Consider the following 17,822-nt stretch of genomic DNA (forward strand, 5'->3'; position numbering starts at 1 on the left):
TCAGCTCTACTTTAATCATTACTGTTGTTTTTAGAGCTGTTTTTTAGTTTTTAAGTTTATTTATTTATTTTACTAAGTTCTGGGATACACGTGCAGAATGTGGTTTGTTACATAGATATACATGTGCCATGGTAGTTTACTGCATCTATCAACCCGTCATCTAGGTTTGAAGCCCTGCATGCATTAGTTATTTGTCCTAATGCTCTCTCTTCCCTTTCCCACCACCCCACAACAGGTGCCAGTGTGTGGTATTTCCCTCCCTGTCTCCATGTGTTCTCATTATTCAATTCCCTCTTATGAGTGAGAACATGTGGTGTTTGGTTTCCTGTTCCTGTGTTAGTTTGCTGAGAATGATGGCTTCTAGCTTCATCCATGTCTCTGCAGAGGAAATGAACTCATTCTTTTTTATGGCTGCTTGGTATTCCACGGTATATATGTGCCACATTCTCTTTATCCAGTCTATAATTGATGGGCATTTGGGTTGGTTCCAAGTCTTTGCTATTATTGTAAATAGTGCTGCAATAAATATACATGTGCATGTGTCTTTATAGCGGAATTATTTATAATCTTTTGGGTATATACCCAGTAATGAGATTCTGGGTCAAATGGTATTTCTGGTTCTAGGTCCCTGAGGAATTGCCACACTGTCTTCCACAATGGTTGAACTAATTTACACTCCCACCAGCAGTGTAAAAGCATTCCTAATTATCTACAGCCTCACCAGCATGTTTCCCAACTTTTTAATAATTGCCTAGAGGCGGGAGATGGCATCTCATTGTGGTTTTGATTTGCATTTCTCTAATGACCAGTGATGAGCTTGTTTTCCGTGTTTGTTGGTTGCATAAATGTCTTCTTTTGAGAAGTGTCTGTTCATATCCTTTGCCCACTTTTTGATGGGGTTGATTTTTTCCTGTAAATGTGTTTAAGCTCCTTGTAGATTTTGGTTATTAGACCTTTGTCAGATGGAGAGATTGAAAAAATTTTCTCCCATTGTGTAGGTTGCCTGTTCACTCTGATAGTTTCACTGTACAAAAGCTCTTTAGTTGATACTCTACATGTTCAGAGAAACTTCTCTACTTCTCTAGTAATGAACTATAGAAATGATCCCTGAATGTGTGTGTGTGTGTGTGTGTGTGTGTGTATATATATATATATGTATTTTACATGAGAAATTGGATAAGATCATGTTTCTGGGAAAAGGAGAAAATGAGCAGTGAAGCCACTGTCCAGGGTTCAAGTATCATACTGTAAACATATGCCTGGAGTGGGTGGCAAGAAAAGTTTAAGCTAAGTTTGAGTTCTGCTTTCCCCAAAGATCCTACACCTGGTTTCAAAGATTGACAATTTGGTTGGCATTGAAAATATATATAGGGCTTTTAAAATGACAAACAGCTTTTCAAAGAGTTTTAGAGGGCTGGGGCAGTGGCCCTGTAGTTCTAGCACTTTAGGAGGATGAATTAGGAGGATGAAGCAGAAGGACTACTTAAGCCCAGAAGTTCAAGACCAACCTGGGCAACATAGTGAGACACTGTCTCTACAAAAAAATAAAAGTGCTAGCTGGGCCACAGCACTCCAGCCTGGGTGACAGAGCTTGACCCCGTCTCAGAAAAAAAAAAAATTCACTAAAGAAGAAATCTTTCACCCATCAGACTGGCAAAAATCTAGAAAGTTTGGTAACTGTCGGGGCAAGGGTATGACAGAGCAAGTACTCTCTACAATGCTGGTAGGAGAGTTAATTGCTACAAGCTCTTTGGAGAGTAACTGGCAGTATTTGTTAAACACATTTATTCTCTGACCCACCAATTCTGGACAAAATAACTCAATGCAGCATAATCTGTAGTGGCAAAAGACGGCAACGACATAAAAGGTCCACCATTAGAAACTGGTTAAATAATTATAGTACAGATTCATGATGGAACACGTTAGTAATATTTGTTTATGCATAAGTAGCTCTGGACCTATATGCCAGACACTGATAACAATGGTGGCCTCTGGGAGAGGACTGGGCTGGGGGCACAGGATGGAAGGGAGTTTTCACCTTATAAACGTATTACCTATCTCCACCCATCCCCTAAATGAAGCAAAAAAAAAAAAAAGTTTTCTGGTGGTAGAGGGTGCACTAATAGTTTTCAACACAGTCCGGGCGTGGTGGCTCATGCCTGTAATCCCAGCACTTTGGGAGGCCGAGGCGGGTGGATCACGAGGTCAAGAGATCGAGACCATCCTGGTCAACATGGTGAAACCCCGTCTCTACTAAAAATACAAAAAATTAGTTGGGCATGGTGGCGCATGCCTGTAATCCCAGCTATTCAGGAGGCTGAGGCAGGAGAATTGCCTGATCCAAGGAGGTGGAGGTTGCAGTGAGCCGAGATCGCGCCATTGCATTCCAGCCTGGGTAACAAGAGTGAAACTCTTTCCCAAAAATAATAATAATAATAGTTTTAAACACATAGGAAACTTGAGATAAATCCTAAGCAGAATCATTAGTCAGTCATTATGGGGATTGTTTAGAGGAAGTCTGAATTGAAAGCCATCTCATCTTCCCCACCTACCTTTTCTCTCCACAAGGAAAAAGGATGAGAAGGGTAGTAGCAAGACAGCACAAAGCAGTTATGAAGCCAAGAAACTCATTGGATAGACACTTTATTGTGGATTGTTTGTAGCAAAGCATTCAACCCCTCAACGTGGATATCTATTTTGGTGGCGTTTTTCTGATGGAGACTACAGCACGGTGTTCAAAGCTTTTAGCCTCATTTTATGTCAGTCTAGTCAGTAGTTGCCTATAATTTGATAGTTTGATGAGTTATAGGAAAAAGTCAGGAAATTTTGGTCTCATCCCAAACTAAGGGCTGCAAGATTTGTGACTCATTAGTATAAAGTGCTTATGTTCAGTGCAAAAAGGTAGACTCAGAAGGGCAAGCAGATGCCAGAGAAGGACATTTCTTGGGAGATGGATATGTTCTGACTCAAGGAAGGAAAAGCCAAACTTTAGCCCAAATGGATCTAGTAGTTTCCTTATAGTCTTTCTCCTTTTTTTTTTTTTTGTTTTTGTTTTTTGAGACGGAGTTTCACTCTTGTTGCCCAGGCTGGAGTGCAATGGCGCGATCTTGGCTCACTGCATCCTGGGTTCAAGCAATTCTCTTGTCTCAGCTTCCCAAGTACGTAGGATTATAGATGTCTGCCACCATGCCTGGCTAATTTTTGTAGTTTTAGTAGAGACGGGGTTTCATTGTATTGGTCAGGCTGGTCTCGAACTCCTGACCTTAGGTGATCTGCCTGCCTCAGCCTCCCAAAGTGCCAGGATTACAGGTGTTAGCACCACATCTGGCCATTCTCTCTCCTCTTTAACAGGACCAAAACTTCTCATCTGACAGATGTCCATGAGTTGTTTACTACTCAAAATCTTGGTTCAGAGGGAAATCCACAGGGTTTCTAAGCACCAGAGACACTGACTTCAGCTTCCAGTTTCCGTTTGTCTCAGCATCATGAGTGGGACCAACAGGCTGAGCTCTGGCCAGTGGGAGGTTCAGAGCTGCAGAGCTTTCTTTAGGCCCTTCATTTGCAAATTGAAGTCACTAAGTATGACACACCTTTTCTCAAACAGTGTCACATTTTAGGTGGAAAGATGAGCCAGTGCATATTAAAGAAGCACTTCACCTAGTTTTCCACCAACCAGATGTGACCTATTCATTATCCCCTTGTTCTGCTCTATCCAGAGGCCCAATTCCAAAGCCAACCCTTGATTCCCCCTTCTAAGACAAAGCTAACCCTTGAGTCCCTCTTTTAAGACAGGGAAAAGAAGCACACTGCCTTCTCAATGACCCCATGTGTCTGCATATCCATCCTGTGGTCCTGAAGAGACTGAATGGAAGCAGGAGGGAAGAGGAGGCAGCTTCCTAACCAATCCAAGGAGCATGAACAGAATTGCAGATCAAATAGGTAAAATCAAGCCACTCAGTCCTAGGAGCCTGGCCACCATTTCTCTCCCCAGACTCTCAGAAAGGAAGTCACATTCTCTCACCTGCTAACTTTGCAGCAGGGGATTCACAAGAGGCAGCTCTGTGCTTGTGAGCAGCCCCCTGTATCCCTGTTTGGATGGTTTGCCTTTCTTTCCCCTCTGGATGAATGTGATGGAAACCCTCTTGCCCGTGTTAGCCTCGCAGACCTGATCATTTATACACGCACCCACAGCTTTCAAATGCCTGGACCTGAAAACCCTTCTATTCAGACTACAATCCAGACTCCAGGACTTCTTGTGCTTGGAAGAGACACCTGGAAAACAGGTTTATTCTGCAGGTAGCACTTGCCCTAAAGCCATCTCTGAATTCTGGAAAGTGAAGGAAGGAAAAGAGGGAATCCTTTGGGTGTTGCTCTAATTCTCTGTAAAAGCCCTCTAGGTAAGAGGAGCTACTAAAGCAGGTCCACAGGGAGGGGACTGTACAAACAGGACAACCCGGGTCAAGAACCAAAACGCAGGGAAGGTTTTCAGAGTGGCAAGTCTAAAGTAAAGTGCCTCTTTTCAATGGAGAAGAGTTTCATTTGTTCAGAAATGCTTGGGCGTAAACATGAGTGCACAGGAACATGCACACGTGTGTGTACACACACTCACTCTGAGGTAGAAAGAACTGGCCCTCTCCAGACAAACACACATAGATTCCACAAATTTAGAGAAACATGGCACTTGCGTGAAAGGTCCTATCCTTGCCTGGAAAGGCAAGTAGGGTCCAATCCAGCTCTTTCCAACCTAGGACAGAGCCATAGAAGTCCCACTCCACAGGAGGAAAGAGGTGGAGGGCATCGCCGTCACTGCTGTTGCCCAGCTCTCAGGCCACGTGTTCCTGGCCCCGCTGCCCAAGGTCATTTCCTGGAGCCTGAGCCATGGGCACCCCGGGGGTGGCTTGTCAGAAGCCACTGGGCACAGATGTCTTGTACAACCGCGTCCCCGCTGCTCTTGGCAGCGTGTTGAACCTGCTGGACGAGGGCTGTGGCCCGTGAGTGTTCTTGCTTCACAGCAATCAAGTAGGCAGAACGCAGTTTGCAACACAGCAGATAGGCCCGAACCTGGCAGTCAGTTACAAAAGAGACAGCAGAAACACATCCATCAATGACAAATCAAGTGTACAGAGCTGCAGCAGAAGCTCGGGCAGACAGATATCACATGTCACCTGTCACATTCATGACAGGATTTGTGCATTTTATGGTACTATAACAACTTTTTAAATATTCTGGAAATAAGCTATAACACAGTGTTATTTTATACTGTAAAAGGTTATCACAAGTAAGCTAAGAATTTAAAAAAGAAGGCAGGCCAGCAGGCAGTCTGTCTCTGTCCACTCCCTCTGACACCCTCCTCCTCCTCACTCTCGCGAGCTCTCCAGCTTCTTCCGGGCTTCAGGGACAGCATCGCTCTCACCCACAGAGTTGTGATTTTGCAGTTACTTCGGTGGTTATTTGATTGATGCCTGTCTCCTTGACCAAACTTTAAGCTTCATGAGGGCAAGAGAACTGTCTGTTTTTTCTACTCCTTGTCTTCCTGGTGCCTGGCATATAGTAGGTGTTCAGTGAATATGTATTACAGGAATGACTAGAACATCAGAACCGTCCTAGAATGGACACAGAGATCCTCCTCTACTTTTCTGCTTTCAGCCTGCTGAAGCTAAAGTTATTTTTTATAATTAGAGGAAATTTGGGGAGGAAGACACATACACGCAATAGGAAAAAGCTGCATCAAGGTCTAACCCCGCTTAGACCTGATTTGACTCTGCCTGTTTGGACAGAGGCAGCCGTTTCAGGATGTGCGTATGTGTGTATGTATCTCCCAGGATCGCTATCTCATGAATCCCCAGTTTGGTGGAGACAAGAGTCCCTTCCTTCCTGGCCCTAGTCTCCCCAGCACCCCCTGGATAGCCAGTGCTCTAGGCTGGTGAGCAGAGAGGCCTTCATGAGCTGCCACAGAGCTTCTGTCAGCAGCTGCCTTTCTGCTACAATAATCCCTGTTGGTTAGTGGAGGGGACTCTCCTTGTTTCCTGTATCAATGCTCCATCTGTTACTTGTTTTGGTCACTAAAGTCTTTCTTTCCTCTCTAAGCTGAATCACAGATAATCTCCTGCAGCTAGATGATGTCTGGCACGTTCCGAGGTCACTAAAGTGATCCAGTCCTGTGCTGCTTGGGATCCACTTGCTGCCCTAGGATGTCAGCTCTCCCCAGGCCCTCAGCTCCCCTTAGCAGCTACATATGCTAAGCCAAATACATATCACAAGTTGGCAGGCAAAATTTGTACCAAGAGAAGAAGGACATTTTGCCAGACAGTCTGGAATGGAGCTGAATGAAGCTGTTTTTTGGCAAGACCCCGTGGCCTAAGATCATTTAATGCATGAGACAGCTGCTGAGAGAAAAATACCTGAAAAAGTAATAAGGACTGTCTCTATTTCAGTGTATGTCTTTCTCAGGAATAGAGTCTCTGTCCTGTTGAGTGGGAGGCTCAGTGAAGGCTTAAGAAAGAACTGCAGTCTGGGAATCAGAGGACCTGGGCGTCTATCCTGGCTGTTGGGTTCTCAATCTGACTCTAGAAAAGTAATTCTCTACATTTCAGGATGTCAGAATTTCATCCTTTCCAAGGAGCTCATTATGTTACAGAAATAAATGAAAGGTTTAGAACTTGTTCTCCTTAACTCTGGAGCCTGAAAAATGCCCGGTAAATTCAGTCGAGGGATTAGCAATACTGCCATGGGAAGCACATAAGAAGCTCTTTGCCTCACATTAGTTTTCATCACAGGGAACTCAGCTGTCGAATAACTTTTCTGCCGCTGGCCAGGGCAGCTCAGACTGGCTTGACTTTCTCGTGGCCCTCTGGGCCTGGGGACCTTCCTGCAGATGGCCAGAGGATCAATCCAGTGGTCAGCCACAAATGGGGGCATCTGGGAAGATTTTTATTCTGCCTGGCACTCCTCCCAAAGGCAACAGGAAACAAAGGTTCATCAATTTCCCAAACAGGGACAAGCTTTTTGGCCCCTGAGGAGAGGTTCATTCTGGAGATCGAGACATTGGTGGACATTGTTGGTCAAAGTGTGGGGTGGGGTTTTTTCTTACTGTACCTTTTTCTCTCTTGGATAAAGAGATACCTGCTTACTCTGGGAACCTCATTCCATCAGTCCACGCAAAGATGGAGGTGAGGTGAGGGATTTCCTGGGGCTCTCTGAGAGCATCAATATAAAATGGAGATTCAAGAGCAGTCTGGGACATGTTTATCTTGATGGTAAAGCCTAGGACATGTTTGTCTTGGGGACTCATGCAGTCCGTGTTCATCTGCTTCCCATCTATTCCCTCCTATCTATACCCCTATCCAAGCCCCAGCTCCACTTCTGATAATAAAGAAGCTGAGATATGGGTTGTATGTAGCTATTGTGGGGAGCAAGGGATAAAGGTGACAGGGCAAGCCTGAGACTATTCATTAGCATCACTGGGGTCTGGAGACAATTCTGCTCACCTTGTTGTCATCATTGTGTATTGCCTGGATCAGACCCTCCAGCTCCTGTACAGAACAGAAACAGCAGTTGTGAGAAGGAGAAGAGTCCCACAGTCTGAGAGCCAGGGCCCAACCCAGCCTGAGCCCAGCCACTCTGACTCCAGAATGAAAAAGCCTGCCTGGCTTTTTTTTTTTTTTCGAAGAGATGGGAACTCACTATGTTGCCAAGGCTAGAGTGCAGTGGCTTTTCACAGGCAGGACCCCACTTTTGCTAGCACAGGAATTTTAACCTTCTTCATTGCCAACCTGGGCTGGTTCACCCCTCCTTAGGCAACCTGGTGGTCCCCTTCTCCTGGGAAGTCACCAAATTGATCATGAACTTAGTGTAGACACTAAGTTCTAACTCTAAGTATGTATTGGCATAATACACCACAGTCCAGAACTCCTGAGCTCAAGTGATCCTCCCCACTCATCCTCCAGAACAGCTGGGATTATAGACATCACACCGAGCTGACTCTTTAAACTCAAGTCCTGCTTTAAGAGCAAGAAAGAAAATCTAGTATAACACTAAGCTTCAGAATTTGGGGAGAAGGAACAGTTTCCAAGAGGCCTGTCCTCAGCCTTCCTAAATGGATATGACTCTGTTCACTCCAAAAAGCCACCATGGGAGGAAAATTCTGCAGGTAACAGGCTTCAAAGGTCATCTGCTGGCCCACCCCGATCTTCCCTAGAATTGCAGGAAGAAGCTCAACTCCATAGACACTTCCAGGTGCAAACAAAATTACACAATGGGATGTTGAGGGCCACATTCTGGGTATAGACAACATCTCCATAAATTTTCTTTACAGGGAAGGGTCACAATCAGGGTGAGGCCATTATTGCAGAGCAGTTCAGAATGATAAAAGGATCTTGTAGAATTTCAGGCACATTCTGGGAAACATAATAAAGACGGGGATGTGAAGACACTGAAATCGATGGAGGAGCTGAGAGGTACAGGAGGGAGCGCACCTGGGGTGGAATTCTCTTGAACGCTTCCAGGCAGTTGAGGAGGATGGTGTCCCCGTCACTTTTGGCTGCCATGCCTGACTCACTGACACACTTGAGCAGTTGCCGGATCTCACTGTACTTCTCCTTCTCCACCAACTGGCGGGCAGCTCTGCAGTAGGTCATGGCAGCATCCAGCTGGAAGTCCTAGAACAGAACATGGGGTGATGAGCTTAGATGCAGGGGACATTAACAGTGGGGAGGGAGGCAGCATTTAACGGCTCTCACTATGCTTGGTGTAGATGAGCCATATTGATTCACAGTAGAAAACATAAATATAACAAACAAAAAGCAAGCTAAATTCCTCTTTGGAATTAGGTAGATATTTAGGAAGCATTCACAAAAACTGCAGCTGTCGTATCTAAAATGGTACATTTCACTTGCTGCGGTGGCACTTACTGAAAATATTCTTATCCGAATCCTAAGACTAGTTCATTTTCTCTCTAATAAGTCTGCTTTTTCTTGAGAAATGGGCTTTGGGGGCTGGTATTTGCTGTCCTGGACACCTGGTGCTCTGTTAAGAGGTAGGCAACTTAGTGTTCAGAAACAGACCCATTAACAGGCCCATTCACTGAAAGACCCATTTGCTGAAATTGCCAGACAAACACCTTAAACCTGGTCTAGGAGAACCCTTATGCCACAGGGCCTGGACAGAGCTGCCCCTCTGTCTGCCTACCAGGGTATCTGTGTTTTCAGCTCTGTCCAACACTGAAAATAGATGGGAAGAAAAACATCTGACTAATCATGTATGAAGCCATTGATCACTGATACATGCACAACGTATAAATGCCCTGCCTATCCTAAGCTGCCTGCTGTCAGCTCTTGGGGTATCTGCACGGAGCTATGGTGGTGGGTTTGCAGAGACTCTACCCCTCATGGTTTCAGTGCCCTGCTTCCAGCCCCTGCTCCAGTGCCACAAACCCACCTGTGTCCTTTTATGACAAGCAACAGAAAACATATTCCTCCAGCTAGCTCCTGTACAGACCGAGGATGGGGAACAGCCCTTGTGGCCACCCCTCCAGCTCCCTGTGAGAACGAGCAGTGTTTCTCAGGGAAACAGCTGTGGGGAACTGTCTGAGACCTGGCTCCTGGTGTTTATTTGGTAGCTTTTGATGAACTTATTGTGGGTTACTTGTCTTCTGGCAAAGTGGCCTAGAGTCTTGAATTTGACCCAGTTCTTTAATAGTCACCTCCTTGATTTCATCCCTAATGTGCATGTAAATCTGCTTTTCTTGGGATAAGAATTTCCTAAAGAATAATCTCTCACGGAACTGTGGTCAAGTGCTGATTGTCCTCAGTGTGATTTCAGTAATCCAAGTCATACCTGCAGAACACGGAATGCAATGCCAAAACCATCTTCTACATTTTTCCCTCCCAGCATGACCTGAAAAGGAAAGGGAATCATGCTTAAAAAAGTAATAATTACTAGCGTATCCTCTTAACCAAGAATGAAGGCCCCTATTTATTCCATTATTCAACAAATTATTCATTGAGACCCTGCTAAGTGCCAGGCACTAGTGATACAAGAATGATCAAAATGGACTTGATCGCCAGTCTTCTGTGGCTCATATTCTAGCGGGGAGGCAGACATCACACAAACAACGGAAATAATCACTAAACAACGGCAATTATGATAAGAGTTCTAGAAGATGACAGTAGTCTTCCAGAGGTCCAAAACGCTGCACATACCTTGCAGGCAACTTCCATTTTCATGTGGTTATTTCCAAACAGGGTTGGCAGAGGCAAAGTAGTGACCTGAGAGGTCCCAGCACTTTCACACCGATGCAAGAACCTGGTCACTTCCATTTGCAGCTGAAGTGTGTTCATGTGCCTATAGTGACAGGAAATGCATAGTCTAGCCTCACGAGGGGCCCCAGGAGTGAGAGGACTGAGGCCAGGAGACTGAGAAGCTAAATAACATGGTGATGGAAAAGGAAAAAGAAATGATGAAGAGGGAAAAGAGACCCCAAATGCCTTGTGAGCAGTTATGAAAAGAAAAAAAAAAAATGGTGGTCTCGTGTCCTGCACAGACTCACAATATTATGATGCACTGTGGAACCAGATAAGGTCCAGTCATTGAATCAATAAGTATTTATTGAGCACCTATGTGCCAGGTACAATAACAGAGGTCAAGGGAGACATGAGCCCTGCCCTCAGAGTTTATAGGCTAGAAGAGAAATGAATAGTAAACAAACTCATAAAATAGTTAGCAATTAAGCCTATAGAGGTAATAAATGGTAATGGTAGAGCATTTACTCCAGATGTTGTGTTCTATGTAGAGGGCCTGGCAAGTATAAAAGCTGAGAGGAATTAAGGACTTGGTGTGCTGAGGAACCCTGAGGAGGCCAGGGCTTAGCAAGAAAAGAGTAGCAGGAGTTAAAGATGGTGATATCAGAAGGGGCCAGAACATGCAGGACCCTTTTTGCCTATTGTAAGGAGTTTGGAGTGTAGTCTGATTGTAGCTTGTGATGCTAATCCTCCCTCCACTCCCTACTCCCCCTATCAGCTCCTCTGTAGGAGGCTTGTACTAGACACTGTCATCCAGGGATTAATCCTTTTAGGTTTTTTTTAATGGTTTGGGGAATAGACAATAGTAGCTTCATCATCAACAGAAACCTGGTCCCAGCCTTTCTGCCTCACACCAATGGTCCCCTGAACCTCCAGCTACCTTGACACATCAGCTGCAGTCATCTTCTTTCTGAAGAAGGCGGTTTTCTTCCTTCCAGAGCTGCGGGATGTTTCTTGGAGATAGATCTTCAGGTGGTCCTTGGCCTTAAGTAGCCATGAGAGCTTCTCTCCCAGTTCTGTATATGACTTTGCTTTGTGACTGAAGAACCGAATACAGGTCATGGCGGCCCGAACTTGGTCCTAGAAGAGAAAAATGAATGTTCAGGTCAAAGTAGATCAGGGGTTTGGAGCGTGGGGTGTAACGAGAATTCTCATCGGATTTCCATCTACAAGACCTCATTTTCAGCTCCCACTCCCACCACAAGCTGAACTGGTATTTTGAGCTTGTCACCCCAAGGTCCAAGAGATCCTTAGGTGCACTGACTGGTGGAGTTATTGGGTAGGACATTATTCTACCGCTGAAGAGATGCTACAAGAAGATATTTCTGATTCTCCACTCAAATTGGCTTTACTTTTCTCCACTCAAATTGGCATTAAATAATTCAATTTCTCTGTCATTCAGTACTGACAATCCTCAGATTGGGAGGAACGTGCTCCTTCTCCCTTCACGCATTTTCTCTAAAAACACTAACTTTTTTCATCATTCCTTGTGAATTCTACATTCATGCCTCATGTTTATCTTGAAACTACCATACATTTCTTTTTTTTTTTTAACCTATCCATTCCTTGCATTCTGAAGAAGGCCATGGCTGACAGGATTAAAGTCTGCCTCCAAACTTAGGATGGAAATTTTAATATTATTTAACAATGCTGGAGAGCAGCATGGATTTGCTCTAGGGTCAGCCAAATAGCAAGGTCAGGGACCAATGACAGTCCCATTTCCTCATCGTGCACTGCCTCCCCTGCAGGGTGGGGCAGCAGCGACAGAGGGAGAAGGCCCTGAGGGGCTGCCATTACCTTCATAAACTGCTGCAGCTCGTACAGAATGTGGTAGTAGTTCTTCTTCTGTAAATGTTGGCAGGCAGCAATCAGGTACTTTCCCCAGCTCTCCAAGGTTGGATCAATGGATTCTAGCAAGTTTTCCAAAGTGTGTAGCTTCCCACTCTTATAGCTTGGCTGGAAAATGCCTTCTATAAAAACTTCTGGAGGACTCTCCTGGAGCAGGGCAGGGCGAGAAGTCAGAAGTCTTGAGCCCGGTTCTGGCACTGTCTGGGATCCAGACAGTGGTGGACCTTCTTTCTATTGATGGACCTTCAGCATCCTCCCATAGCAGTGCTTCTTAATCTTTTATGTGTCACAGACACCGTTGAGAATTTCACTCTAGCGACTGCTTCATTTCTCTTTCCTTTTATAGAGAAGCCCCTTGACAGTTATCTATCCTCACTGTCTCTAATTCCCTCCTGTGATTTTTCTCTTGAACCCATTCTAATCTAGCTTCTGCACCCATAACTCCTGTTGAAACTGCCCCTTAAGTCACCAGTGACCACTAAAGTGTAAATCTAACAGTTAATTCTTGATCCTCATTTTCTACCTGATTGTTCAGCAGATTTTGACCCAGATGGCTTCTTCCTTCTTGAAAAGCCTTTTTTAAAAAGAAATTTTTATTTTAATTGAGAAAACTTTCCTCACTTGGCCTCCAGCACACTTCCTCTACAGATTTTCTGTCTATGTCTCTGGCTGCTCCTTCTCAATTTCCTTAGCTGATCCCTCCCAATCTCCCCAGGGCTTAGGAGGAACCTACACTCTTCTCTATTTATACTCACTTTCTTGGTGATTTCATCCAGGCGTAATATTTAAAATACTGTTGATTTGCTGATGATGCCTAAATCCCCATCTCCAGTTTGTTCATCCCCCCGAACTCCAGAACTTTACATACAACTTATGTCCAACTGTCTACTCAACATGCCCATTTGGAGATCTAAGTGGACATGTTTAGTAGACTATTGGATATAGTCATCTTAGTCATCTTTTCCCTCACACTCCTTCATGAAATTCATCAGCACCATCATGATTACAGCACACAGAATCTGGCTACTTCCCACCACCTCCCTTGGACCACACTGGATCCCACCGTCATTGTTTGCCTGGATTATTGCAACAGACTCCTCCCTGGTCTATCAGCTTCCATTCTTACCTCTTGTCATTCTAACGCCCACAAAGCCCAAGTGACTCTTTTGAAACCTAAGCCAGATCATGTTATTCCTCTTGCTCACAGTCTTCCAGGGGTTTCCCTTCTCATCCCTCACAATGTCCACAAGGTCCTGCGTGATTTGGCCTGTGACCTTTCTGACCTTATCCATAGTATCCTGTCCCAGCAAACTCTGCTCTAGCCACCCTGGCCTTTGCCCTTGTCACTGCCTCTGCCTGAACTGTGCCTTCTCCATAGATCTATGTGGATCTTTGGCACTCCTTATGTCCTTTGGCACTTTACTCAGATATCACCTTCCCTGGGCACCCAGTCTAAAATTGTACAAGCTGCATCTTTCTTCTCCCCATTTTATTTTTCTTCTTCTTATTCATCATCTACCACTATTTTATTTATCATGTTCACTCTCTCTCTTCCTACTATGGGGGTAGATATTTTTGTCTTTTTTTTTTTTTTTTAAAGACAGAATCTCCCTCCGTCACTCAGGCTGGAGTGCAGTGGTTCAATCTCAGCTCACTGGAACCTCCACTTCCTGGGTTCAAATGATTCTCCTGCCTCAGCCTCCTGAGTAGCTGGAACTACAGCTGGGCACCACTATGTCCGGCTAGTTTTTGTATTTTTAGTAGAGACAAGGTTTCACCATGTTGGCCAGGTTGGTCTCAGACTCCTGACCTCAAGCAATCCATCCACCTCAGCCTCCCAAAGTGTCGGGATTACAGGCATAAGCCACCATGCCTGGCCTTTTGTCTTTTTTTTTTTTAACTGCTGTATCCTTAGTGCCCAGAATAACCCTTGGCTTTTTAATAATCATCTTGGCATTTAGACTTGAGGTTAGGAGTAATCAGTGGAGAGTCAAGGATGACAATAAAGTCACGGTGGTATACCATGCCAGCACAGTGGCACTGGGCACAAGCTGTTTGGAAGCAAAACAGATTTGGGCTTTGAGAACATTCATAGTGGGTGAGGGTTAGGGGTGTCTTTCCTGATTCAGGTTGTTCCTAACAGAGAAAACCAGACCTAATCTAAAACTTGTAGGCCACATTTTAAGAAGCAGGGGCATTAGCTCTGCAAGAGAGATGGAATACCTCAGAAGAGCAATACCTCAAGAACTTCCATGCCATCTATTCATCCACTCACTTATTCATAATTGGTACTAGGTCAGGTACCTGAAGACACAGATAAGTAAAATATAGGTCTTCTTGGTCCAGATAGAAAGACTCAATTGTAAACAAACAGTTGGAATCCAGTAGGATAAATGCAGTACCAGGGGCAACGGTGGTTAATGCTGCTTGAGTGTTCTGTGAATGCTCAACAGAGAGGGCCTGAGGGCCTGCAAGGATACTAAAAGTATAAACAGGAATTTTTAAAGAAAACAAGAAGGGGCAGGGCATTCTAGGTAGAGGAAATAGCACAAAAAGACTGGTAGAAATAAGACAGTGCATGGTAAATCAGGAAAATTTAAGTAATTTGATGAGTCTGGAATGTAAGGTACAGATAGGATTAGTGGTGAAAATAAATTAGAGAAATAAGGAGGCGTGATCCTGGTGAGTTCTGCAGCATGCTAAGGAATTTAGAGTTCATCCTGTGGCCATGGAGATCCTCTGAAAGCCTTTTAGGGAGGGGAATAAGATGAGTCTATTTATGTTTTAGCAAGCTTATTCTGGGGGCAGCATGGGCAAAGGGACAAAACCCACAGGGAAAAGGCTAGAAACAGAATGCCTTCCATACTCCAGGCATTCAGGTGTAATTTTCACAATGTCTTTTCCTGTTCTCCCTACCTGCTTGAAAATAAAGGTAAGATATATCAGTTCAAGGGTAACTGTGATTACAGGAGATAAAAAGAAGGCTTCTTTCCTAGCTCTGACACATATAAAGCAAGGGCACTGCTGTCGTCAGCTTATACCAAGCTAATGAAGTAAGCAGCTTAGCTCTCTGGATTACAGCTGTCAGAGGGAACGGAACTAGGTGATTTCCATTCTCAATTTGTGCCTGGGAGAAGCATCTTTACTGCTAAACTAATTTGGAAACTAAAGAAAAGGAAAAAAGTTAGCAATTCAACTCCATGTAATATGACTTCCACATTATTCTTGAGACCTGGTTAGTAGCTAAGAATAGTCAGTAGTTAAACACTGGTGAAAACATCCTCCCCTTCACTGTCCTGTGGGGTATAGTCACAATAATTTTGTGAACTGCTGATTTTACTTGGATCAATCTTAGAAAATATGTCTATCTGAATATTTTCATTGGCTGCTGTTTTGAATTAGGGTGACAGAATGAAATTAAAGTCTGCCTTGAGCTCCTTAAATTTTCTATAAAATCTGGTACATCTAATCCAATTTCTCCAAAAGTTATTATGGAACATTCAGATAAAACAAGGAATGTAGCTTGGTGCAGTGGCATGCACCTGTAGATCCAGCTACTCAGGAGGATGAAGTTGGAGGATTTCTTGAGCCTAGGAGGTCAAGGGTGCAGTGAGCTGTGATCATGCCACTGCATTCTAGCCTGGGCAACAGAGTGAGTCCTCATCTCAAAAAAACAAAAACAAAAAAATGGGTCATGGTAAAACGAGGTCCTGATTGCTTATCAGGGGCTCCAAAAACATAATGTTCTTCAGGGGTGGCTTTACTTCCAGTGGGAGGTGGGCAGAGGATGGGAGAGGAAAAAAAGTAGAGCAAATTCTTTAATCATCTATTTGGGGCTCAACTACAGAATCGGTGCCATGGGTGCTTCCTGGTCCTTGTGATAACAACAATGAATGGACCAGCAGCTGGGTCAGAAGCTGGACACCATCCCAGGCCACGTAGAGAGGCACGTGGAAGTCTAAGCAATATGCCCTAGGCCAAGCAAGACTCACACTGAGCATCTTATTCCAGAGACCACACTCTTAACCACTATCCGATTCTGCTGCATGTTTTGGAAGATGGACTGAAACATGCCATTGCCAGTGAGAACAGTGATCTGGGATCCAGGCTAAGACTTCTGCACACTCACTGGATAACGGTTGTGAAGAGTCCTCCATTTTGACCTGACTCTGCTAGAGATGGCCCCACAGCTCAACACAGGGTTAAGTATCTGGGGTTTATTGTCCCCGTTAAGGCTGAGTGGTCAGAGCCGGAGGAGCAAGGCAGGCACTGCCTTGTTGAGCTGTGTCTGTGTCCCACCTTGTTGAGGAGGTGCAGAAGGGCTTCCCGCAGGCAGCTGTGCCTCACATAGAAGCTGATGATGGCCAGGTTGGTGCTATAGTTGTGCAGGTAGAAGAGGCATTCTTGGTAGTAGGTGTTGTTCATGATCTTCCCTTCGGGAATCACTGCCAGAGAAAGGCTCTGCGTCCGAAGGGTAGCTTCCAGTTCCCTCAGGGTGGCAAAGTAATCATCATCTTGCTGACAGCACAGAAGAACGACAGAGAAACGTGAAACTCAAAAAGTTCTCAGCAGGCACTGAAAATATTGCTTGCAAAGAATATTTAACAATGTGGCCGGGCGCGGTGGCTCAGGCCTGTAATCCCAGCACTTTGGGAGGCTGAGGCGGGTGGATCATGAGGTCAAGAGATCAAGACCATCCTGGTCAACAAGGTGAAACCCCGTCTCTACTCAAAATACAAAAAATTAGCTGGGCATGGTGGCTCATGCCTGTAATCCCAGCTACTCAGGAGGCTGAGGCAGGAGAATTACCTGAACCCAGGGGCGGAGGTTGCGGTGAGCCGAGATCGCACCATTGCACTCTGGCCTGGGTAACAAGAGCAAAACTCCATCTCAAAAAAAAAAAAACAATGTGGAAATGTTCACAATGCAGTGTCAATGGTAGAAAAACAGGCAGGATACACGATTCTATATATTATGATGTGGATCAACTCCAATTTCATTAAAAAACAAAATATAGAAAATTCACCAGAATCTTAACACTAATTAGTCTGTGTATTGGATTATATGTCATTTTTATCTTTTAAAAATTATTTTTCTACAGTTTCTTTTAAAAAAAAAATTGCATCTAACTATATATAGTTACTTATCTAGCTATATGTGATAGACAAAAACAAACAAAAAATATATAAACCTGGCAGACGCTGAGCCAGGACTAATACTGTCAGCTGAGTTTCCACTGATTCTTTTCCGAGGTCATTGTTATTCCTGGGCCTCCCTCCCTGAGCCAGGCACTCTTCCTGCTTTTCTCTTACCGAGGATATAAGGGGCCTCACTGTGGACTCCAGGTACTCAACTACATCCTGCACCAGCCTTGAGCCATGACTCAGTTGATTGAGGTCAAATGGGGGCTTCAGACAGCGAGTGAACTTCTCCCGTGCAGCAGTGAGGTTCCCAGCTTTGAGGCAGGCCATGCCCCAAGCATGCCATGCCCCAGTGGTATCAAGTCCAGTCTTTGTGGACACCTGGGAGAAAAATTGCTCCTTTTAGTGAGTGGTAGCTACATCCAGGCCTGAAAGTCCCAAAGACCTATGCTATTCCCAAGTTGCCAACCACCTCATCCCCACTATCTGCCATTACTCCTTAGCTGGCAAACTAGTCATGCCCCTGCTTCTTCCC

General features: G+C 44.7%; 1 protein-coding gene across 2 annotated transcripts in view; it reads right to left on the minus strand.

The window, feature by feature from the left end:
• Positions 1 to 2,626: 2,626 nt before the first annotated feature.
• The window catches only part of ZFYVE26 (zinc finger FYVE-type containing 26), a 67,936-nt gene continuing 52,740 nt past the window's right edge, over positions 2,627 to 17,822 (minus strand). For both annotated transcript variants that reach the window (XM_078335225.1, XM_002807245.6), the window contains 9 exons: positions 17,459 to 17,668; positions 16,446 to 16,664; positions 12,096 to 12,293; positions 11,179 to 11,378; positions 10,200 to 10,341; positions 9,835 to 9,894; positions 8,475 to 8,657; positions 7,488 to 7,532; positions 2,627 to 5,061 (listed from right to left, as the gene is read on the minus strand). In XM_078335225.1, the coding sequence (XP_078191351.1) occupies positions 4,858 to 5,061; positions 7,488 to 7,532; positions 8,475 to 8,657; positions 9,835 to 9,894; positions 10,200 to 10,341; positions 11,179 to 11,378; positions 12,096 to 12,293; positions 16,446 to 16,664; positions 17,459 to 17,668 (1,461 nt within the window). In that variant the 3' untranslated portion in view covers positions 2,627 to 4,857. The remainder of the gene's footprint in view (positions 5,062 to 7,487; positions 7,533 to 8,474; positions 8,658 to 9,834; positions 9,895 to 10,199; positions 10,342 to 11,178; positions 11,379 to 12,095; positions 12,294 to 16,445; positions 16,665 to 17,458; positions 17,669 to 17,822) is intronic.

The sequence above is a fragment of the Callithrix jacchus genome, chromosome 8 (genome assembly GCF_049354715.1).
Source record: "Callithrix jacchus isolate 240 chromosome 8, calJac240_pri, whole genome shotgun sequence".
In the NCBI taxonomy this organism is placed as follows: domain Eukaryota; kingdom Metazoa; phylum Chordata; class Mammalia; order Primates; family Cebidae; genus Callithrix; species Callithrix jacchus.